Raw genomic sequence first — 23,917 nt, forward strand, 5'->3', positions numbered from 1 at the left:
ATTTCAGACTTGCATTTGTTTAAGCATCAATAAATATTCTTGTAGTGGAAAGTAGGGAGTTAAGGAATTGGTTTCCTAAAACACAAGGGTTTAATTTATGCAGTTATTGCAATATATCAAAAGGAAAAAAAATTAAACAATACCAAAGTACATCTGATTGACCAATGAATCAGATTAAAAAAAATATTTATTTCAATGGTCTTTCTTTTAAAACAGACATAACATGTAAACACAATAAGCAACAACAACCATTGATATTTGATAAAAGGTTAATATTATTGGTATGTGTGGTCATCTAGTTTATGGATTACAACACAACAGCAAATCTGAGCATGGAGGGCCTTGAGAAAGGCTACTCGGCTAATGCAAAGCTTAGGTTACTTAAAGTTCACAAAATAACCTAAAGGCTTTAATAGGGAGGAATGTGTACATTTGTTGTTAGCTGACCAATGAGTAAATCCATAAATCACCTGTATCATAATTATCAAGTTTCATATTATTTTGGGAGTCTATTGTCTATGCAACAGTTTTCTTGTGCTTTTCACGGTACAATATTTGCTGGTTGTTAACCAAAACCCATGACAGGACCCGAATATATGGGTATGAATCTCATTGTCCTGTAATATATGCATATAAAGAAAGGTACAAAATATTCTGCATAGAAAAACAATTTGTCGCTCTTTCATTCCATCTTGTAGTTACATCATCGATGACTGGTATCCATGGTGCAACTGAGACACATCTGAACAGCACAGGAGTGGTATTTCCACTATGAAGTACTCCTGTCCTCTCTCCTACAGGCAACTCTACATACTATTCTGTTCGCTACCACCCCCCGCAGACATATTGCCCTTATTCCTCTAATAACGCACTCATGTAGTAGGCCAAGATGCTGAACTCCGAATGTTTGCCAAATCCCTCAACCTATCAAGCCAGGAGCTTCACTAGAGCATGGTTTACAAACAAATTGAATCCACCAAGGTGGGATAGGTAAAAATGGGGACACAAGGTCCAGGTTTAAGTGTGTTTCCTACAATGGTGGGAAGCACACTGTGTTCTTTAAATACCCCTCACACACACCAAAAGGGCCCTTGGTGTCATGCTTCATCATAGGGGTCTTTGCATCCCTCTAAGGATCGCGGCGTGCTGCTATCCAACGGCTACGTGGGAGCACTGATTTAATCACTATGGTGCTTGAGGACTGTGAATGGTAAGGTGAGTGGTAGGGTCAGATGTGAATGGGTATGTGAATATTAAAAAATACCTAGCATGTGAGGGTAAATTTTTTTTAATATACCTCTGTGCTGGTTTTGTTACTAGAGCAGCCATCTAGATAATCTATGGTTAGTTCCTATGCCCTGGTAGGCTAAATGAGTTCAATTTAGGCTAAATGAGTAACAAGGCATGGTCCAAGGACCCTGAAGAGCATTCTTACTCTATCTCTGACATTTCTGCTGTCCCTGATGTCAGCACACTTATTGAAATGAAAGGGAGTGAGCCAGTTTGCCCTCTAATCTAACTCTTCAACCACCACTTCAGCTTGTGGTCGGTCTCTCATTCCTTCACTCACAGCCTTTCTCATTACCTCCTAGCCCTTGGAGGTGTCCTCAGGGAATCATTATGCACTTTAGAAAAGCCCAATGTAACCTAATATATGATCAAGAAGTGGAGCAGACCAATGCTATACTAAGAAATATTACAAAAAGCTCAATCTTTGATGGAAGAGGCCAAGTGCTATCTCTCTTTTTTTGGGGGGGGAGGGTGAGTTTGATATAGAGCGGGCTCGACCTGAAGAGCGCTTTACACGAGCACCAGTTGCGTTACATACGGACCACATTCATTTTCTTAGGCACGGGGAGATTAAGTGATTTACCCACAATCACAGGATGTTGAACGTCCCTGCCGAGACTCGACCCGGTTTCCCAGCTTCGAGGGTCGACCGCTCTAGCCAGTAGGCCACGAGTATGAAAGAAAGGGGCAGGGCAGTTGGCTTTTCAAAGAGGGGTGGATTTGATCCCTTCAGGAGTAGTCCCTGAAAATTAATGCATTGACCTCTAGGCTGCAACAAAATTCAGCCTGCAGTGTATATAATGCCCAAAAAGAAACGTTCAGGGTTTCCTTTAATCTTAAAAAGAATCCAATAGTTTGGCCCTTTAAATAAGTTGAGCAAAAAATGGTGTTGACAGTCAGATCATACTACACTATACTGTGTGTATATATATATATATATATATTTTTTTTTTTTTTCAAGTCCATGGGGAGGAAACCACTAAATAGACCGGCAATAGTAAGCCTCAATACTTCTAATGCCCAAAAATCCTAATATTGCACAAATATTATGAGAAAGACAAATCAGTGCCAACATTTTTTTAGTTCTATATTTTACATTTTTAATCTTCCATAACTGTTACAATGCACCTTCATTGAAAAAAGTTTTCTTAAATCTGAACTGTCTCTTTGCCAACACGTGTTTCACATCCATATATGTAAAGTTTGTTGCTTCATCAGGGCAAGACAAATAAAAAAAAATTGGGGGGGGGAATATCAAACCCGATATGTGAAAGAATTGTTTTTAGAATCTGTAGAAAATCCGTCTTTATTGTGCGGTCACTCACGATTCTTTGCTTTTTGGTGGGCCCTATATTTTTGTGGGCTTAAAACACTGTGCACTTTACATCTGCGTGCCGGTTCTTCCCCTTTAAACATGGTTACATCGGATTACTCCTAATAGGCACACTCAACGTATCTGTAGGAATCTAATATATGGGGTAGAAAGTGCACCCAGGGCCTGCAAATTAAATGCAGTACAAAGATGTCTTCAGGCCTGGCCTGTGAGCCTGACTGGTTGCACCACAAGTTTTACATTGCAGCAGTTATGATGACCCTTTCTGACAAATCAAACTTCCCTTTTAAATATTAGTAAGTACCCTGATGTAGACCATGTGGCCCAAAAGGTAGAATCTCATGTAAAATATTAATATTACCATGTCCCTACAGTAACAAAGCCCTAAAAGCTATTTTCACTGTGGCAGGCCTTGCTGTCCTACGTAGAGTACAGATTAAAATTCTAATACTGTATCTCAGGAATAGGGCAGCTGGAAAAATTATTAAACCAATATTTATCATAGTTATTAAAATTCAATTCAATGATTGTCAGATTTTTCATTTTTCATAAGTATAAAGGAAACTTAAGTTTCAGAAATGTACCTTTTACCTGCCTGAACGGTCAGGAAGCTAAAGAGCATAAGCCTCTGCCAGCTCTCAGCCTGTGTTGAGCCTTGAATAGGTGTGAAAGAGTTTTGAAATGCCTTCTAGGAGCATATAATAGGCGGACCTCAATGGGCCAAGAGGACTCTTCTGAACTCCACAGAATATTCAGATGCGTTAGGCATCATGTGACACCACGCTGTCAAATCCTACTTGACAGATCAGTTGAGCAACACGTAACACTTGGAGCATACTTGAAACTGAGAAAACATGATGCCAGAACAATTCTTGTGGATCCCTCGTCTGGCTGTTAAAGAACCCTGCTTTTGTCCTACAATACATTTATTTCTGGGTTTATTGTGGTTACAGGGCCTGCTTCAAACTGGATTTTAGTGCTAGATGTGAGAGGACACTAGTGACTTCCCTATGTCACTCCCTCACACGTCCAAGTTTATTATGGGCGAAGATTTTTCCCATCTTAAAAATGCCCTGACCATGGCATTTGGGCCTGTTTGAAGTAGGGGTGGCTTTGAGAACTTTTACCCTATTTATTAGGGAGTTCCCAGGAGTCACCCCACCAGCTGGTGCCAGGCATAAATGTGGCACCTCCAGGCACCCACTTTAGAACACTTTCTGAACCTGTAGAAGATCAGAAGAGTGGATCTGCTGTTACCTGAGAAGAACACTGAATGACTGGGCCTGCTCCCTCTTGTACCCAGGACAAAGAAGTAGACTCCAATGGTCAGCTGGCTGACCTCCGTCATGACTACAGGGAGACAACAAGCTGCAAGAGGCTTTTTGCAGAAGAACCTAGCTGACTAGTGGCAACTGTACCTGGAATGGACCCCGCAGTTGGTGTCTGCCGGACACTATGTGAGTCTCCAAGTACCTTCCTTGAAGTCCTGGGGGGGCTTAGAAGTGTACTGCTATGGCTGATTGGAACTTAAAAGACTAAGTTGGTAGGTCAAATCTTTAGCCAGGATGAACCTGGTTGGTATATCTAACCCGCGCACAAACATGGTCAGCCTGAATTTGCACTTACGTCCTGATCTACTGTGAAAATAGACCATCACTGGTGCTTACAGCAATTTGGTGCTATTTTTACTCAAAACTTTGAACATTCATATCCGTGGGTCCCATTATTGGATTTGTGACAATATGGTGTAGTTTTATTCATGACATTTTACTGTGTTTTTCTTTGGGGTTTTTATTATTTTGCATTTTAACTTTATTACTGTTTTGGTACTGCATAAATACTTTACAGATCGCTCTAAGTTAAGCCTGTCTGCTATGTGTCATAGCTGCCAGGGGCTGTCTGCTATGAGCCACAGCTGCCAGGGGCTTCAGCGCAGATTAAATTAGTGAGTTTAAGGGTTCACCCTAACAAGGGTTACGATTTTCTTTTGAAATGGGCAGTCATTCACCCAAATAGGAATCCAACATAGAGTTTTTATAGTGAGATTATTTAAATAGGAATTATACAACATTTGCAAAGAGGATATCACAGCAATAGTTGAAAGAAAGGGTTCATGTAAATTTGTATTGCTCTGATGAGGAGACAAATTTGACATATGGGGGTCATAAAACATGTGTTGGCCTACATTGTATACCACTTCTCTGAAATGTATCCAGTCCCTTATAACAACACTGTATGCCGCTTCTCTGAGATTTATATTGGTCTTGCAAGACACCACTCTTACTGCTCTTCTAAGGGTGTTTCAGTCATAAACGTATATTTGGTCTGAAAGCCAATCACAATTTTCCCATTGTATTGGAGTATGGGTTTACATTTGTGCTCATGCCTCATCATTCCAGCGGTGCACATTTTCTGGTCTCTACTGTCCAGTGTTTCCTAAGCATGTCCACTTAGATGCTGACAACACATCAAGAGCGTTTTTTTATTTTTAGTGCCTTTTTCGAGTCTCCTGGAACAGAGTGCTGGTGACTAGTCATTCTACAGTATTCGGTACTGTGTTTGGAGGAATTAGATCCATTCTCTACTCCGCCAGATGTAGTGTGTTTTTTGCTGGTTAAGATTGATGCCTTGCAGGCCACTTCTTGCGCGATTTGTCTTATTTTAATGTTTACTCTGAGAATAACTACACAGACTGATCTCAATCTAAAATTGTACTTCAGATCAACTGTGATTTGTCATTCTTAACCACCTCTTCCACAGGTTCACATTCAGTGTATACAACACAGTTCAGCTTAATCTGCCACACAGATTTTATACTGCTGCAACAGGTGTCATACAGTGCCTTATATGGAATATCGTACTGCTACAGATATACTCTGTCCTGTACATTGTATATCACTCTGATGGAGTGTGCTCTTTAGTAGACATTATATTTTAGTTTGATGGAAGCGTCCTTTGCCCAATGCATTGCGTACTGTTGGAGACATACCAGAGACTCATTCAGCGCAGGCCCTTTAGGAGAGTGTATGCTTGTTTCGTAGTTTGTATATTTTCCTGCTGGAGATGTACTAGATTGATTGTATAGGACCAGAACAGAAATGCAGCTCAGTTGTACACAGTGAATATTGCCCTGATGAAGATGTTCTTTAGTTTCTATTGCTTTGAGATTTAGCTCAGTAATGCATGGTGAATTTTGTTCTGGTGGAGATACATTTTCCAGACCATTGTAAAGTTCTGTAGCTTGATCTTATGTATTAAATATTGCTAAGATGAAAGTGTTCTTTTATCCCACTGCATATTGTTCAGATGGAGCCGTACCTCAGTCTCACATCCTGCGCACTCCTCTCGTCAGCATATATCGTCAGTATGTCGTCAGCATATAACGTCAGTATGTCAGTATGACTTGACGATGAATGTTCATTGTCAGAGCAACCCATCAGTTTTCCCTTTACTGTAATACTGTTAGCGGTGTCCTATAATGGTCCATCCCTTGGCTTGATATCGGTTTCCAAGGCATTTCGGGCTGAAAAAGAGGTTCATTGTTTCTTTAGCCTGGTTAATTCCCATGCTCCTGCTCCGCGAAGTTTCAATGTCCAATCATGAAACTGAAAAAACAAAACAAAAGCACACTCACATACAGGGCACTAATTCATACAGTGAGAAGAAACAGTAGAGCGAGTGATAAACAAAAAGGTATACTGAATGAGCAAGAAAGAAAATGATAGCAAGGACAGTGGTAGGAGGAACTGGAAAAGTTTGAGTGAGTGATGAAAGAGGGAAGGGAGGCACAAGAATAAGTAATAGTTACTTACTTGTGAACCTGGTTCTGCATCATAGGAAACGTCATTGAAGTTACAATAATTATAATAAATCTACAATGTACGGGCAGACCATGAAATACTTCATATCAGTACACTTGTCTATGTTTCAAAAAAATGGGTGCAAATTCCAATATGTTTATATGATGTGAAGCATCCTTCAGGAACTTCACAAAGACAAGATGCTTCTGAAATTTAGATGGCCACACTACAAATAATCATCTCTAAAAACTGCATTTCAGAATACACAGCCCAAAGTGCGCAACCGGATACATATATGTTAAAGGACCTTGAGAACAAACATCTGGTACCTTTAGGAATTCCGAAGCTTTCACTACCAATGATGCTTTGTAATGGCAGTTACCTCAGAGTTTTGTTTCTTTAAAGTGAGAAAAAAGGTGTGGCAAAAATGGGTCAATGTTTTGTTTTTAATGTCCAAGAGAATGTAGGAGGAGAGAGGGTCATTTGTGATTTCAGTGAAGAGTCTTATGATGCAGAACCAGGACTGCAAGAAGGTAACCATTTCTTGTGAATCGAAAGGTCTTCATTGACAATCAAACCAGGTGCATAACAAAGGCCCCATCGCTACCTGTGGCGCCGTATGGGCCCCAACCTTTCAGGGGGACCATGTTCAGCCGAAGGCCAACAAATTTATGTGAAGCTCAGGTAAACCTCATCACATACTGCAGAGCGGGCTTATCATATTGCATTATGCCAGTCAAAAGTTAGAATGGGGGGGCGTGGCCAAGATGGCGACGGAGTAGGACATGCTTTTGTCCCCTCCGGCGCCGGGACCTGAAATAGCGTTGTTTAGCACTGACCCCGGGTGCCTACCTGGGGTTTTGGGCCGCTCCGGATCCTACTCGCTGTGGCGGCTGATGGAGGAGTGCTCTCCGGCGGTCCCTGGGCTCGCGGTGACGAGGCGGGGTCGGCGGCGGTGTCCGGAGCCTGAGTGAGGCTGAGGCCGGGATCACGGAGAGGCGGCGTGAGGGCCCTGACGGGTACCCGAAGGCTCATCACTGCTGGGGGCATCGAGGCCCTGCGGCGCGGAGTGGCGGGGAGCCAGCTGAGACGCGAGGGGGTCTGGTCGGCGCAGTGGTCCCGACGCCGGGGAGGGGGCGGAGCCTCCTGGCCGAGCACTCGGTACTGCGCTGCGGCTGCCGGCGCACTCGAGGCCGTGGTCTGTGGCCTAGTTGCCGGACGTGCTGCCCTGCTGCCGGGGCCCTAGTCCGGACCCCCCGACCTGCGGAGAGTGTTGGTGGCGGCCCTGTGGGGACTGTGGTGGGCCCCCCCCCATGAACACTGGCATAATCTGATCCCTCACCTGGGACCCACGAGGTTTGGCTGGCCGGACCTGCTGCCTGGAGACCGCGGCGGAGGCGTGGGACGCCGTAGCATTTGGGCCCCTTGAGGAGAGAGACGCAGCAGAGTGGTGACGGGTGAGCAGTGGGTCCTTCAGGTTGGTGGAGCGGTCGCTGAGTGCCTTGGGGAAGCTGCTGCTTGAACGTATAGCCCCGGGGTGGCCCCCCACTACGTATCGGGGACCGAGCTGGAGTGGGTCTGGACCTGAGGACCCGGCAGGAAAGGGAGAGGTGGGACCCCCGGGGCATTCTGCGCCGCCGAGGTTGTGGATAGCTACTGGCGTTGCAGTGGAAGCTGGTGCTGCGGGGGCCCCCCCTACTGATACCGACCTGCTTGCTGTGTGGGCACATTTGGAGGAGTCGGCTGAAGCTGGGACTTTGGGTGCACGGAATGGGATCGAGGTAGTGGCACCGGCTTGCCCAGCGTCCGCAGCATTCCTGTAGTGGCCGCTTTCAGTAGCGGTGTGAGCAGCTGGAGGTGGACCTACCTGGCGGCCGGATCCCCGGAGGCTCAGCGGCACTGGTGAGCGGCTTGTGGACAGTGACCGGACTGGGAGTCGGTGGGGAGTGCCGTGGGACGAGCGCACTGAGTGTCCGGTGAGGTTGTGGCCTGGCGGACTTGCATTCCTGGGTGCCGGTTCCCCTGGTGCCGCCTCCCATCTCCCCCCTGTGGACGCCATTGGGGCACTGGTCACTGAAACTGCCTTGGGGTCTTGGAGCAGTGGGAGGCGGCTGCTGCACTTGTGGCTTCTCTGCCGGCCCTTCATCCCTCTGCGGGACGCCCCTTCGACCCCTGGGAGCAAGGCACTGGAGCAGTGATGGCCAATAATCCCCGCAGACTGAAGGCTGGGAAGGAGGGGACTTCCAAGAACTCTCAGGCTCTGGCCTCCCCTGGACAGAGTTCATCATCGGGGAGATCTGACGATGAGGCCCCCGCAACTAAGGCCTTCATGAAGGAACTTTTTACCTCCATCAAAGATGACATATCGGAGCTTCGCGCCCAGCTTACGTCGGATCTACGCGAGGTGCGGCGAGATGTCGACGGCATTGGGGAGAGAGTGGCCACCCTGGAAGATCACGACCTTAGCATGGCCAATGATGTACACTTGCTGCAGCAGGACGTGCTCCGCCTGATGGAACAGAATATAGACTTGCAGGCCCATGCGGAAGATCTGGAGAACCGTTCCCGCCGGAACAACATTCGCATTCGGGCGGTCCCCTGGGATGGTGAGGCGGGTGATCTCCGGGAATATGTGCAGGCTCTCTTCCTTCAGATTTTGGATGAAGAAGACGTGCAGGAGATCAGAATGGATAGGGTTCATCGAGTGGGCCTGCCCAGGCGGAACGGGGGTCCCCCCCCTGATATCCTGGTGTGTGTCCATGACTTCCAGGTCAAGGAAAGGATTCTGAGGTAGGCGCGTGACGTCCCCTCCCTGCAATTTAGAGATCATCGACCTCAGCTTTACCAGGACTTGGCTGCGACTACACTCCAGAAGAGGCGCGAGTTCCGTCCCATCACTACCTACCTCCGGGAGCACAATATCTCCTACTCCTGGGGTCACCCTTTCCGAATTATCTTTCGATGGCAGAACAGGTTGGCACAGATTCGCTCTCTCCGGGAAGCAAAGGAGCTGTTGGGGCTTGGGGATGAGACCCCGACGCCCGATTGTCGGAGCCCCTCACCGCGGAGAAGGCGCCGTTCCTCGTCCTGGCATAGGGTGGGCCCGGAAAATCGCAGGAGGCCTGACCGCACAACTAGCCTTCAGGAACGGGGAAATGCTGTGGCCTCTGTGGCCTCCGCCACGCTTCCACCGTCGCAGCAGAGCTCTGGGGCGGCCTGATCTTCTTTCCGCAAGCCTTGGTGCCGGAGGGGCACGCACCTGCAGGTAACGGGGTTATGAATGTACTTTCCGAGAAGACACCCCGATTTTTGGCCCTGAGAGACTCGATCTTGGGTCTCCAACTACGCCCCTTGGGAGACGTTCTACGGGGACTGTCCACTTTGGGACTCATTCTGTTTGTGTTTTGGGTTGTTGGGGAGTTGGGGGAGAGAGGGGGGGCAGAATGGGAGAGGGTGGGGTGTGGTTGGGTGGATGGGGGATGGGGGATGAGGGGGGGGGAGGGGTGGTGACGACGGGTGGTCGGTTGTGCGTGTGTGGATTGGTATGCTGGCCCGCTACTATTGGTTGTGGATGGCGCTTGCCCTTCTATGCCGGGTCCTGTGGGCTACGTGTTGGTCTGGGAAATTGAGCTGGGAGTGGTTCGGATGGAGCCGGTGCTGGGAGGGGAGAGGAGGCTTCCCGGGCCTGGGAGGTGGCTGGAGAGGGGGATTCCGGGGAAGGGGGGGGCTGCTGGATTTAGCTACTGGAGAGCTGGGGGACCTGACCTACTCACATGCCTATTAGTTTGGGTACTTGGAATGTGAAAGGCCTTAACTCTCCGCAGAAGCGCCTGAAATTGTGGAAATACCTCTTGGATCACCAATTAGATGTGGTGGGGCTCCAGGAGACCCACCTAGCCCGTAGGGATGAGCTCCGGCTCCGACATAAGCAGTTTCCCCTCATATACAGGTCTTCTGCTTCTACTAAACATAGAGGGGTGGCCCTTCTATTTCGGTCTTCCATTCAATTCCAGCCTCTGGGAGTGAATAGCGATAAGGATGGCAGATGGCTGATGGTTAAAGGGGTGCTTCATGGGCGCTTGTGTACGTTTGTGGTGGTATATGTTCCGAATGTCCAGCAAAATAACTTTCTTCAGGGACTGTTGGATGCGGTGGGGGCCTTCGTCGAGGGTCAACTGGTGGTTATGGGGGACTTTAACATGGTGTGGGATCAGGCTGTGGATAGCTCCCGTGCCCAGAGGACGGATTCTGGTGTATTTTCTGCTATAACTAAGCAAAGGATGGAGGAGCTGGGTCTTTTAGATGGGTGGCGTGCAGTGAACGCACAGTCCAGGGACTACACGTTTTATTCTCATGTGCACCACACCTACTCACGCATTGACTATGTTTTTGTGAATCAGGCCCTCAGGGGAGATGTCCGGGCCTCTACGATTTTTCCTCTCTCTGTCTCAGATCATGGCCTCTTGACACTCCAGCTTCAGTGGTCAACGAGGGGGGTTGGGTATCGGAAGTGGTACTTTCCGGCGGCTCTGGTGCGTGATGAAGCATCCTGTAAGGAACTCAGGAAAGCCATTAGGGAGTTTCTGGCGCTCAACCCGAGCTCGGACACCTCGGTGTTTAACACCTGGGATGCCTGTAAGGCCTCGCTAAGGGGCACCTGCATAGGGCTTAACGCGGCTCTTAATCGCCTGCGTAGGGAGGAGAGGGAGACCTTGGAGGCCGAGCTTGAGACACTTGAGCGGGCCCACAAACTGAACCCTTCTCGCATGACACTCAGACCTCTGACGGCTATTAGGGGGAAGTTGAAGGCACATTACACCAACCGCTCTGAACTAACCCTCTTGAGGTTGCGCCGGGGATCGTATGCTCAGGGGAACAAAGTGGGCCGCCATTTGGCTCGCCAGCTTCGAGAAAAGAGGGAGAGGGAATATATAGGGGGGATCCGGGACTCGGGAGGCACGCTTCATCATCGGGATGGGGACAAGGCGGATATTTTTGGGCGGTTCTACGAGACGCTTTATACAGGCGATTCTCTGGATGCGGAGGCCCAAGACGCCTTTTTATCGGACCTCCCCCTCCCACAGGTCTCTGCTGTCAGCAATGACCACTTGGCTGCCCCCTTTACCAGGGAGGAAGTCCTTGTGGCGATCAAAGCCCTGAAACCCAATAAAGCCCCTGGGCCCGATGGGTATACGGCTTATTTTTACCAGTCGTTTGCCTCGGAACTTGTCGACTGTCTAGTTTCCCTTTTCAATAACATGGCGGCAGCCGGGGAGACCACGGGCACTATGGCTGAGGCCCTGATATCTGTGATCCCCAAACAGGGGAAGGATCCCTCTAGCTGTGCCTCGTACCGCCCTATAGCCTTATTAAATGTAGATGCCAAACTGTACTCCTCTCTCATCGCCCGTCGGTTGCAAGATTTGATGCCGGCCCTTATACACCCGGACCAGTCTGGCTTCATTAAGGGGCGGCAGACTCATGACAACTTACGGAGAGTGATTCACCTGATTGAGAAGGCCTCTAGGTTCCGGATTCCTGCTGTGTTGGTGGGTCTGGATGCTGAAAAGGCCTTTGACCGAGTCGATTGGGGCTTCTTGTTCCGCACCCTGACTGCCTTCGGATTCTCACGCAAATTCCTTACGATGCTGCAGGCGAATTTCCATCGACCGACCTCGAGGGTACTGATTAACGGGTTCCGGTCAGCTGCCTTCCCCCACTCTAGAGGTACGAGACAGGGGTGCCCTCTTTCCCCTCTCCTCTTTGCCTTGAGTATTGAACCTCTGGCACTAGCGATTCGGGAGAATGGCCTCATCAAGGGCATACCCTTCACGGGGGAGCAACATAAGATATCTCTTTTTGCAGATTATGTCCTGCTGTCTTTAGGTGACCCCGCTCAGTCCCTACCGCCTGTTCACGAGGAGCTATCCCGGTTTGAGGCAGTGGCGGGTTTCCGAGTCAACTTTGACAAGTCGCATGTCCTGAATTTGACCCTCTCATCGGCAGAGGTGGACCGGCTGCGCGAGATGACGACTCTGTCTTGGACCCCCTCATCCTTAATGTATCTGGGGGTACGCCTCACGCCGACTGTGGGCTCCCTCTTTGCAGCGAATTTCCCCCCCCCTGTTAGCTTCGGTGCGCAATGACCTTGACCGGTGGAAGCCAAAGTACCTTTCGTGGCTCGGCCGGATACATGCGCTTAAAATGGTCCTCCTCCCCAAGTTCCTTTACCTTTTCCAGGCCCTGCCTATCCCTTTAGACACGGATTTCTTCCGCCGCCTGAAGACGATGATGCTGAAGTTTGTTTGGCAGGGGGGCCGAGCTCGGATACCCTTTACGACACTTCGTCGGCCAAGGGAGGAGGGGGGAGTTGGACTCCCGGACATGCTACTGTATTACAAGGCCGCACAGTTGCGGGTGATAGTGGAGTGGACCCAACAGCTTTCAGAGAAGCACTGGCTACATATGGACCGGGCAGTGGCAGGTAGGTCGATCTGGGACCTAGCCTGGAAGCCTAAGATAGATCGGCCAAAGAATGCTTACATTAGCACGCCCACTAGCACGGTTCTAAAGGTGTGGGATACGGTCACTGGTGACGATCGGTGGACCACCTTTCCATCTCCCTTCACCCCTATCCACTTTAATCCGGCCTTTCCGCCGGCCGCTCAGGAGGGTCCCTATCGCCAGTGGCGTGAGGGTGGATGTCGGGCGCTTACGCACTTGTTTCACGGGAACGCACCCCTCACTTTCCACAATTGTATGCGTGATTATGGTCTTTTACCCACAGAGTGCTATCGTCATGCCCAGCTCCTTCACTGGGCGACCTCAGAGGGGGTGCGTGAGGCTGCTACTCGTCCACTCTCTCTCTTCGAATCCTTCTTGCTTCGCACTTCGACGATGCGGGGAGCGATTTCGTTTTTATATAGCCTGCTCCTGCGCACGGCGATTGCTCCGCGCCCTCGATATATGGAGCGTTGGGAGAGCATTTTGGAGCGGGACATTTCTGATGCGGAGTGGAAACACCTCTGGAGGGATGTCGCAGCACATAACCACTCTGTGAGCCTTCGGGAGGCCCATCTGAAAACAATGTATGATTGGTACTTGTACCCCTCCAAGCTCCATCGCATCTTTCCTACGTCATCGGACCGATGCTGGAAGGGGTGTGGCTTGTTGGGTGACTTCCACCATATTTGCTGGGATTGCCCGATCATCCGGCCCTTCTGGTCGGAGATACTCTCCCACATCAAGGAGATATTGGGGTACCCGATCTCAGAATCGGTGGCTCATGTCCTGCTGGGTCTTCGAGACCCATTGTTGGAACACCAGACTAAGGCTGATAAGCGTATTCAGTGGTTATGCCTCGGGGCGGCTAAGCTCACCCTGGCGGCGGCGTGGAAAAAGCCGCAAGCACCGGCTGTATCACTGTGGCACTGGAGGTTGTGGGGCCTTCTGAGCATGGAGAGAATGTCGGACATCTTCCTGGGGGACTTTAAGAATTTCCACTTTCGATGGGGTCCACTGGTTCGCTTTTTGTCCTCTGGACTCCCGTCTGCGGTATGCCCGCCCACGCTACGAGCCTTGCATTTGTTTCAAGTATGATTGGTTTGTGTGTCCTGCCTCCGGGATATGCGGGAGCATGGCTATGTCGTCACCACCGGGGAAGGGGGGGGGGGGGGGTGAGAACCAGTTGGTTTTTTTTTGGTTACTATTCATTGTTGCGACTCTGCTTAGCTTGGGGCCTAGGAACTGCTATGGCTTCAGGCACCTTTCTTTTCTTGCACCTGGACAGTATCTCTATGGTCCATTGAGAAGGCACGAGCGTTGTATCTGTCCATACCTGATGGAGCGTGCACTATTGTGGATAGCTCTCAGCATTTTCGTTACAGCTTATTACACTCCCCTGTGTGGGATTTGTGGCGGGGTTGTCGCCTATTTCTTTTCTTTTCCCCCTCTCCTCCCTTTCCTTTTTCCTCTGACCAAATACAATAAAAATATGTTTTACAAAAAAAAAAAGTTAGAATGGAATTTGCAAGCTAGAAACCTACCACTCTGGGGAGAAGAAACAAAATCTGTATTCATAAGGCTAACATTTAAATTTTATAAGACAGCCTAACTAACCAACTAGTTTTATTAAGGTAGCCAGACCGACATTGTAATTAGTTTTTGCATCCGAATTAAGACAGTAATGGCTTGTTACGCTATAGACGGTCATGTGTCTACCTTGCATAGGTCTCATAAAGTGCTGTTCTAAGCAAAGCTGTGATGTCTGCCCTACCTCTAGTAGAGCGGGCAATTCACATCACTGCAATGAGTTCACCGGCCAATTCGTAGCCAACTGGCATATATATGCAGACTACAATCCAACCAGTGATGAATTGTTTGGTTATAGCCAAACCTTGACAAATATGCGAATGAACAAAACATTTTGCTGGTGAAATGGGGTTGGGAAAGAAGCCGGTATGGTAAGGTCTGATTAATATGGAATTCTGATACTACTTTAGGGAGACATGAAGGGTGTGACTCCATCACTACCCTGTTCGAATGAAAGTCAATTACATTCAAGCCTTTCCAATTGTTGAACTTTACACTAACCCTAAAAACAGATGTTGTAGGTATACAATAATGCTGTTTTCAAGTAAAGGTGCTGCAATAAAGTATTCAGGATAGCTTCAGACGGACAGTCTATTCGTTTTGGAAAAAAGATTAGCTCACATGGAAGGGACTTGGTTTCCACCAGTGGAAACACTTTCCTCAGGTCTTCTAGAAAGTCCTAGACAACCGGAATTAGGAAGAATTGGTCCGGTTTGGGCATTTTGTATACTGTAATTTCAACAAGGTGGATTTTGCTAGATAAAACCTTTAATTCAGATTGTGCTAAATATAAGAGGAATGTAATGATGACATCCTCCTGAAAGGTGATTTGATTATATCCATTTACCTGTCAATCATCTTGGAAGGAATACATGCAAAGCAACGATTATAACCTTCATAAGAAAGCACCTGGAAGGCACCATTTACATACGCTTTTACACTTGAAAGAATATGTGGATGGCTGCTTGGCTTTCTTGAGGCTGTCCATAAATGCTTGTGGAAGATTTAAACAACTATATTGTTTGATGTCAGGTGCCATGATGCCAAATTTAGTGACATCAATTTGGGATGAAGAATTTGCTCTAGGGATCTGGTCAAGAGAGTCGGTCTAAGTGGTAATCCGTTGTGCGGCCACATGGACATCTGCAATAGGTTTGGGTACCACCACCGTCTCAGCCTGTCTGGAATGTGAAAATGTTTGTCAACTGAGACTTACGGAGTTTCAAAATCTTCCTTGGTATCAGTGGAATTGGAGGAGAAGGCATAGAGTATTTCCAGCTCACCAATAGGACATTGCCCAACGAGCCTTGCTCCGGAATCCTGAACATGAAGTCCTGTCATTTTTTTGTTTTGAGATATCTAAAATTGGAAAATCCAACTTTGGAAAGATATGCTATAGAACTTTACAGTCCAACACCGACTCATGATTTTTTAAATAAAAGTGAATTTGAAAGCAACCATTGGAGCCAGAGTGCTTGGTATGTACACTCCCTTTATTATGAGATCCCTGGTCAACACATATAGCCAGATCGTCTGAGGTTCTAGTGATAGAGGGCTTGATTTCATGCATCCCTGCTTGTTCAGGTAATGCACGTTTATCAAGCTGACTGTTTGAATGAGGATTTGGCTTAGCGTCTGGTACTGAAGGAAAGCTTTGAGAGCTACATTGACAGCTCTCAGCTTCAGGTAAATCATACAACAGCAACCCTTTTCCTCTAACCTTCAACCCTGTGCTGACAAAGGTGCTAGATGAGCTTCTCATTCTTAAAGAAATGCCTCTCTAACAATTGTCTGAGATGAGGCTCTTGCCATAAAAAAATAAAATGACTACATGAAGCAAGTTCCTCTTTTTGCCACACAGTGAGAGACTGCCTCACTGATATTGTTCGGTGGAGCTGGTTGTACTTCTGCGACCATCCTCCAAACACTGATGCAGAGGTTGAATATGCAGTCTTGCATTCATAAAAATGGAAATGTAGGGAGGCATGGAACCGAGTAGTGAGGGGATATGACAAGCTGGTGGATTCGTCTTATTAACAGTAGGTGCCATTTGTCCCAGACCATCTCTCCTTCAAAGTAAACATTTTCCTTGTACTTTGTTTATAGTTGTCCCTAGGTAAGATAGAATTTGTGCAAGTGTTGTTACTGTTTTTCAAAGATTGATCAGTACTGCTAGACTGAGGAGCAGGATGTTTCACTTTCAACTAAGTCTTGATTAGCCAGTCATCTAGGGATAGATGAATGCTCTTCAATGACTGAGATGGGCTACGGCCACTGCACTTTGAAAACATGCTTGGGGCATATATCAAGCTGAATACTGGAAATGAGAAGTGCCCACCACAAACCTTAGCTATTTGCTAAGGTGATTTGATCTAGGGAAATGAAAATATGAATTTTGAAAGTCTGTTATGCACATCTAATCACCTTGTTTTAGGAATGGGAAATTTTGGAAGTCTGTTATGCACATCTAATCCCCTTGTTTTAGGAATGGGAAATTTTGGCGGAGAGTGAGCAATCACAATTTTTCTCCCTTGTTCCACTTGTAAGTGAAACATAGAATCAGCCTGAATGCTTATCGCTGGCCTCTTTTCTGAATGAGTCACTACATTGAATATATTCCTTTTCTCCTGTGGAAGGCTGAAACTGATTCAATTGCACGTTTCTTTCCTAAAGGTGGCTATCTGGTGCTTTGATGTTGCTTTTGAAGGAACAGGCGGTGGAGTTGCCTTGGCACATAGTGAGTACCCACGTCTTACAATATTCAGCACCCCCATCTTGGTTATTTATTTCTCCTATCTTCCTGATGTTGCGATACTGTTACCTGCACAGGAGTGACAATGTCACTGGAGGCTGTTGGATGAAGTTCTCCCAGAGGTGTTACAAGGATGCTTTGGGAGACTTTTTCATGTACAGATACCTCCGAGCTGGCTGCTGATGTTGTTCCTGCTGATATGGCCCCTGAGGGGATATTTCTTTTTGACATTTTTGTGTGTGGAGTTATATATAGCGTGAACTAGACCCAGAGGAATCATGAGCACCAGTATTGTTAAAGAAGGACACATTCATTTTTGTTAGGCATGGGGAGATTAAGTGATCTGCCTAGAATCATAGAATGTTGAGCGTCACTGCCGAAACTCGAACCCAGTTCCCACGCTCCCAGGTCAACCACCCTAGCCGTTAGGCCACATTCTCTCGCTAATTAGATTTAAATTCTCTGTGGGTTATCTGGGCTTGAACTGAGGCTTTAAAACCTTTTTCTTTTTTTTTCAAGGCCTGATGCCTTAAGGGTCTACTCCTACTTCATAATTTTCAACATTTCCTCCTCCGTTTGTTGACCAAATAAGGAGAAGCCTGAGAAAAGGAGATTCAAGATTGTGAGCTGAGTGTTCGTGTTTGTTTTCAGACTCATCTCAGTTTATAGAGGCACTAATGACTTAGTTGGAAACCAAGGAGCCTTCTCTGCCCAACTCTTCAAACTCCTGATGTCGATGTCATGGTGGTCATTCACAAACTATTTTATCCCTTTCCAGATCTCCCTTTCATCAAAGCCAAGGTGAGCTGTTGCACTGCATTTTTAATTCAAAGCTCCTGTGCCACACATTTTCCTCCCTCTTGTATCTATACTCTTTTCGATTTGTTGGGGGCATAGGCATGCCTACGTCAGATCAATGCAATTATAACAGAGACCAATTTTGGATCAGATTTCAGAAAGTCTGGATACTGCTGGGAAGATGTTGCATGACAGCCTTCATAGGAGAAGGCATAAGGGTTTTCTCCTCTGCCAGTGTTAAAAGTCCTGGAACAAGAGGTAGAAGATGTCACAGTGATGCCCTCAGTTGTAGGGTTTCCATGATTATGGAACCGGTTGCTTGTGGTGTTTCCACAGGGATGTTAAATTGAGAAGCACCTCTGACAAATCCTGGAAGGTTTTGATGTCATCCACGGAAGAGAAAAGCTGCAGGAGATGCTAGATTATAGGAAGACCTGATGTTGTCGCCATCTGGACCAGGAAAACGGAACGAAAGAAGATCTGTCAGCTCTGCCTTTTGGAGGTGTGCCGGGAGTTCCATTCTGTCAGAAGAGATGGCAACGCACGGGTGATGTGCCGCCAACTGGAGGTTCTGTAGGTGGTACAGACATTTTCCTTATGTGATATAATGGTAGGACTTGAGGCAATCTTTGGAGGTGGAGGCAGGTTCTGAAGCGTTATAGAGTTCTTTAGTGATTTTTCTGCTCATATACAAAAGTGTAGAGATCCCAAAGGTTGGATTGCTGGTTCTTGAGGTGTAGGTCTCAACCTCCTTTTGGGGCTTGAAGAGAAGTACGATGCAGAGTATCTCAATGTCTACAACTGGTGGGAAAGCGATTTCAACGTAGGAGACTGTTGGGGTGACATTGAATGTACCATCTGTATCAAAGAAGACGGTGTCACTGCTGGTCTGGAGTTCAAAGACGAGTGGTGGTGTCGGTGAGCATGCCGAAGCCTTCGGCAGTGACATCATGGACTTTGAAGGCCAGCAGGAATGTTGGCTAGAAAGGCCATATTGGTGCCTCCTTCCATCTTTTCCAGATCTCCTCTCTCTAGCTCTACCTCTGTGGGGTTGTTTACTTCTCTGTACAGGCAGAAAGGCTGGAGTGTTTTTAAAGCTTAACTTTCTTCCGCTACTCCTCTTTCACCCTCAGATCTTCTCTCTGTCTCATGGACTTTTAAAGTCCTCTTTGTCATCTCCGTACAAAATTCACATTCAGTGTATGTAAAGAAGGGATCCTCCTCCTCTTTCTCCACATACTACTCCTCCTCAAAACGCAGAATTCCCCCAAAAATAGGTTCACTCACTTGGCAGATTAGACAGGATGTTTTTTCTCAAGTTTCTTTAATTAAACCTATTCCGGTGCACTGTTACCTCCATACTAGACATGCACAGAGCAGTTTGGGCTGTAGGTGCTGCAGTGCATATATATGTAGAAAGTGTTGTCCTATCTGTTGAACTATAGACAAGTATATTTCTATGAAGTATTCCAGCGTCCACACATGCAACAGGGAAACTATTCTATCCTTTATGACCATCAATGAAGATCCTACAATAAAAGAAGGTGTGGGGTTTCTGGTTTTCAATTTAGCACACTTTTGCCGCACAGCCTTAGTGTCTCAAAATATACCTGAAATAAATGATATGAGGAAGGGACTCTACAATGGAGTGCTGATTATTTTATATTAAAAAGACACGTGCGATTCAGGAATGCTTGAGCAAATTGGGTGTTTTGGAGAGCTGAAAGGAAAAGGAGCAAACTCAAAACACACCACCAATCGGGCTACAATTAGTGGACGGAAGGCAAAAAGATACTTGAATTTTTGTAGTTCAAGTAATTATGTGGTAATAGAGCCAATCTAGTATATTTTGCTGGAGTAACTCACTTGCGTCTGAAATGCCAATTATTAGGCCTAATATTTGCACTTAGTTACACCTACAGGTTCATTTCAACTGGACACTTAATTTTGTTTCAGGCTTTCATATTGGAAAGTATAATCAAGCATTATCTTCTGAATCAATTTCTTATTTTACTAATGAGCTTCTGGTAAATTTTCTTTTTGGCACCCTTGCATCAAGCAGTTTGGGTAGAGTGGGTCATGTATGCATGCACTCAAATGTTTTCAGAACCTGTGCCTGGAACAACTGTCTTTTTTAAACAAAGAAATGGGTTTTGTTCCTCTGAGCCTACCAGAATTGTCGAGAGGGGATTATCTGCCCAGGAGGCCATTTTATGTTCTCTGGCATACCCAGAGGTACCTGGCAGAGCTGAATGTCACCCTCCTGAGACACTCTCACGCACCACATCTTTTAATCCACACCCTGCCCCACTAGAACAGAATGATGCTGTACCCTACCACCCTCTGTGGGGACTGTCTGTTGAGTGGGGGATGTCTGAGATGTTACTATCTAGGTCTACAATGATATATGATAAGTTTGGGGCTGCCACTCTTGTTTGGCCCTGCAACATTTTCATTTACTATTTAGAGTTCTAGCTCTGCAGAGATCCAGAATGTCTTTATTCTACGTATGGCCGATGACCTGGTGTAAGGGAGACTCTTTTGGAGTTTGCTGTCGCCACCAGGACAGGAAACGACAGAACCGGTGAAGTAGGGAGGAGGAAGAAACTGTCTGATTGGCATCCTGCTGGAATCAAGGAAGCACACTCACCTTTTCCAGGCTTGTGCGGTGTCCCACGCTGATCAGGGTCATCCCCAGCTGTTTGCAGGCTCTGTGAAGCTCATTCTCCACTTCCTCAGTCAGGGCGCTTGTTGCCTCATCCAGCACTATCAACATAATAAAATGTATCGCTATATCTCGTTTGTTAATAAAATTAATTATCACCCACCACAGTCTACATCCTCAAAGTTTGATCACCTCATGGTTGAGAATAGGCTGGAGCCCACCACTACCACTATCTCACCCAATAAGAATAATCCACCCTGACACAGAAGTGACTGAAAATTGCTACCCCATTTCTGCTTTACAGAAAGCTGTAATAACTTGTTACTGACAGTTTATCAGAATCTGTAACATCTTTTCTCAAAACATTTTCTAAGACTATTCATAATAAAACCAGAAGCCTCCAAAGTTTGAGAATCTTTGACAGAACAATGCTCCAAAATATACCTTCTGTAATCAGCACCCTACACCAAGCATTTAAAAAATGTTTGCATTTTATCATTAGTCAACAGTAACATCATATCATGTTCAGACCGCATTCCCTCCCACTCCACCCACCACCCCCCCAGCAATACATCATCAATACTATCTTGATCCTCTTGTCCCACGTTCCCATGTAGGGCTCTGTGATAGTCTGGTGTGTCCCACTTCTTACACGTCCGTTGCTTACATTCTAGTGGTCTTGCCCCTCCTAGTTTCTTCCATCCCTGCTCATAATCCCCCATCCCACCCGTGATACTTTCTACATTTGCCCCAGACCTTGCGGAACTTCTTGGGGCTGCCCCTCGCTTTATATGTGACCATTTCCGCCGCCATATAGAGATCTAATCCTCTCCTCCATTCTTCCTGTACTGGCGGCTCGGCCGCTCCCCAGTGCTTAGCTATATCTCTCTTTGCAACTACTAAGGCCAATACCAGGAAGATCAACAAAGGGCGGGCCAGATCCACGTCATTTGTCATACCTAGGAGGGCTAGCTTGGGCTCCACCTGAAGGGGGGTCTCCAATACCTCGCTGAGCTCACTGAACACTCCCTGCCAGTAACTCTGAATCACCGGGCACAACCAAATGGTGTGATAAAAGTTCCCCTCTGTGGCAAGACATCTGAGGCATCTCGCGTCGTCAGACCTGCCCATTTTATGTAGTCTCCCTCTGTCATAGTAGGTTCGGTGGAGTACATTAAACTGGATCAGTCTCAGTCTGGATTTTATGGCTACCTCCCTAGGGTGCATTAAAACCGTGTCCCAGTCTACGTCATCCATATTTCCTACTTCACTCTCCCACTGCTCCCCGAGTTTGACCAGGCCGTCTGTCATGTTGTTCAGTAGTGTTTTATACGTGAGTGATACTGCCTTTTCCTGTATCCGCTCTTGCAGCAATCTGCCCTCAAGTGGTGCATATTCTGGGAGTGTGTCCGATTGAATCTGTTCTGCTCTCCAGGCGTGCCGCAATTGTGCGTATTTGAAAAACTGCCTGTGATGCAGACCATACTCTGCCCTCAAGGCCGTAAATGGTTTAAGCTCTCCTTTTGCCACTATGTCTCCTAGTGTCGATATCCCTATATAGTCCCATCTCTGGAAGCCCTTCAACTTGTTCAGTTCCGACAGCCACGTACACTGCCAAATTGGCGTTTGTCGAGTGGCTCTTTTCCCCCACCCGATACGTTTAGTTGCTTTGTCCCACAACCCTAAGGTAAGTGCCGTGGCCGGGAGAAGCTTCCTGTCCCTTCTCCCGCCATATAGATAATACATCAATATCCGCGCGGACATGCGGTACCGCTCAAGGGCGTATGTGGGGTGGTCCGCCAGTATATGGAGCCAGTCGTTGATCGGAGCTATTTGTTCCGCCCAGTAATACGCCTCCAGGTTAGGTAGTGACAGCCCTCCGCTGTACTGCTGACGCTGTAGTGTTTTCAGCACCACCCTCGGTTGTTTACCCAGCCACAGGAAGGACCTAAGTTCTGCGTTTATCCTGTCGAACACCTTTCGTGGTAAGGGGTAATACTCATTTTGCATTGCATATAGAAATCTGGGTAGTGTGATCATTTTGAACATTGCTGCTCTCCCTAATATGGCGAGGGCAGCTGCCTCCATCGGGCTGCGTCCTCTGTAAAGTTCCTTATTATCCTTTCAATATTATGCTCGTACGACCGTTTCTGGTCCAATGTAATGTATATTCCGAGGTAGTGAAACCCCTCTAATGTCGTCAGCAGGTGTCCAGGCAATGTCGGACAATTCTCTCGCCCCTTAGGGTCATAAAGGATCCACTTGTGCCAATTTATCTGATATCCCGCATACGTTCCGTACTTTTCCAGATCTTCGAACAGCTCCGGGATCGTGGTCTCCGGCTGCGTAATGTATAGCAGGACATCGTCTGCGTACAGGGATATTTTCTCCTCTGTTAGGTCTTCCACCCCCCTTATGAATCCCCTAATCAACTCATTTTGACGTATCCTGGCCGCTAGCACCTCTATCGTGAGTTCAAAGAGGAGGGGGGACAACGGGCATCCCTGTCTAGTCCCCCTCCGGACCGGGAAGTCCCGAGAGACAACCCCATTCACTCTCACCGTGGCTCTGGGTTCCGTGTAGAGCAATCGGACCCACTTCTGGAATTTTGGGCCAAAACCAAACTTAAGTAATGCGCCCTCTAGGAATGGCCAATGGACTGCATCGAATGACTTCTCGGCATCGAGGGATAGGAACCAATGTGGTTCCTCTCTCCCTTGGACCTCCTGGAGCCAGTTGTGTGTGCGTCTGAGGTTAAATCTGGTGGCCATGTCAGGGAGGAAGCCCGTCTGGTCTTTGTGGACCAGTCAGTCTATTACCGCCCGCAGTCACAGTGCCAGGACAGTCGCTAACAGCTTCACCTCTATGTTCAAGAGGGAGATAGGGCGGTACGACGTGCAGTCATCTTTTGCTTTTCCCTCTTTATGTATCGTATTATTGTTGCCATACATAGATCTGGCGGAAGTCTCCCTTCCAGAGTCGCCTCCTCGAACAACCCTTTGAGGTGGTGCACCAGGAGGTCTGCCGTCCACCTAAAAAACACCGCCGGGAAACCATTCGGACCCGGGGATTTCCCCGTCCGCAGCCTGGCCAGGGCCACCTTAATTTCATCTAACGTGATGTCTGCCTCCAGGCCCTGTTGAGCTTCGGTGGTCAAGGCCGGCAACTCAATCGCCGCCATATATTGC

The 23,917-nt window shown here is 47.4% G+C and overlaps 1 protein-coding gene across 3 annotated transcripts in view; it reads right to left on the reverse strand.

The window, feature by feature from the left end:
• Window positions 1-2,364: 2,364 nt before the first annotated feature.
• The window catches only part of ABCD4 (ATP binding cassette subfamily D member 4), a 216,581-nt gene continuing 195,028 nt past the window's right edge, over window positions 2,365-23,917 (reverse strand). For all 3 annotated transcript variants that reach the window (XM_078659878.1, XM_078659877.1, XM_078659879.1), the window contains 2 exons: window positions 20,715-20,830; window positions 2,365-6,228 (listed from right to left, as the gene is read on the reverse strand). In XM_078659878.1, the coding sequence (XP_078516004.1) occupies window positions 6,160-6,228; window positions 20,715-20,830 (185 nt within the window). In that variant the 3' untranslated portion in view covers window positions 2,365-6,159. The remainder of the gene's footprint in view (window positions 6,229-20,714; window positions 20,831-23,917) is intronic.

The sequence above is a fragment of the Lissotriton helveticus genome, chromosome 9, assembly GCF_964261635.1.
Source record: "Lissotriton helveticus chromosome 9, aLisHel1.1, whole genome shotgun sequence".
NCBI classification, from domain to species: domain Eukaryota; kingdom Metazoa; phylum Chordata; class Amphibia; order Caudata; family Salamandridae; genus Lissotriton; species Lissotriton helveticus.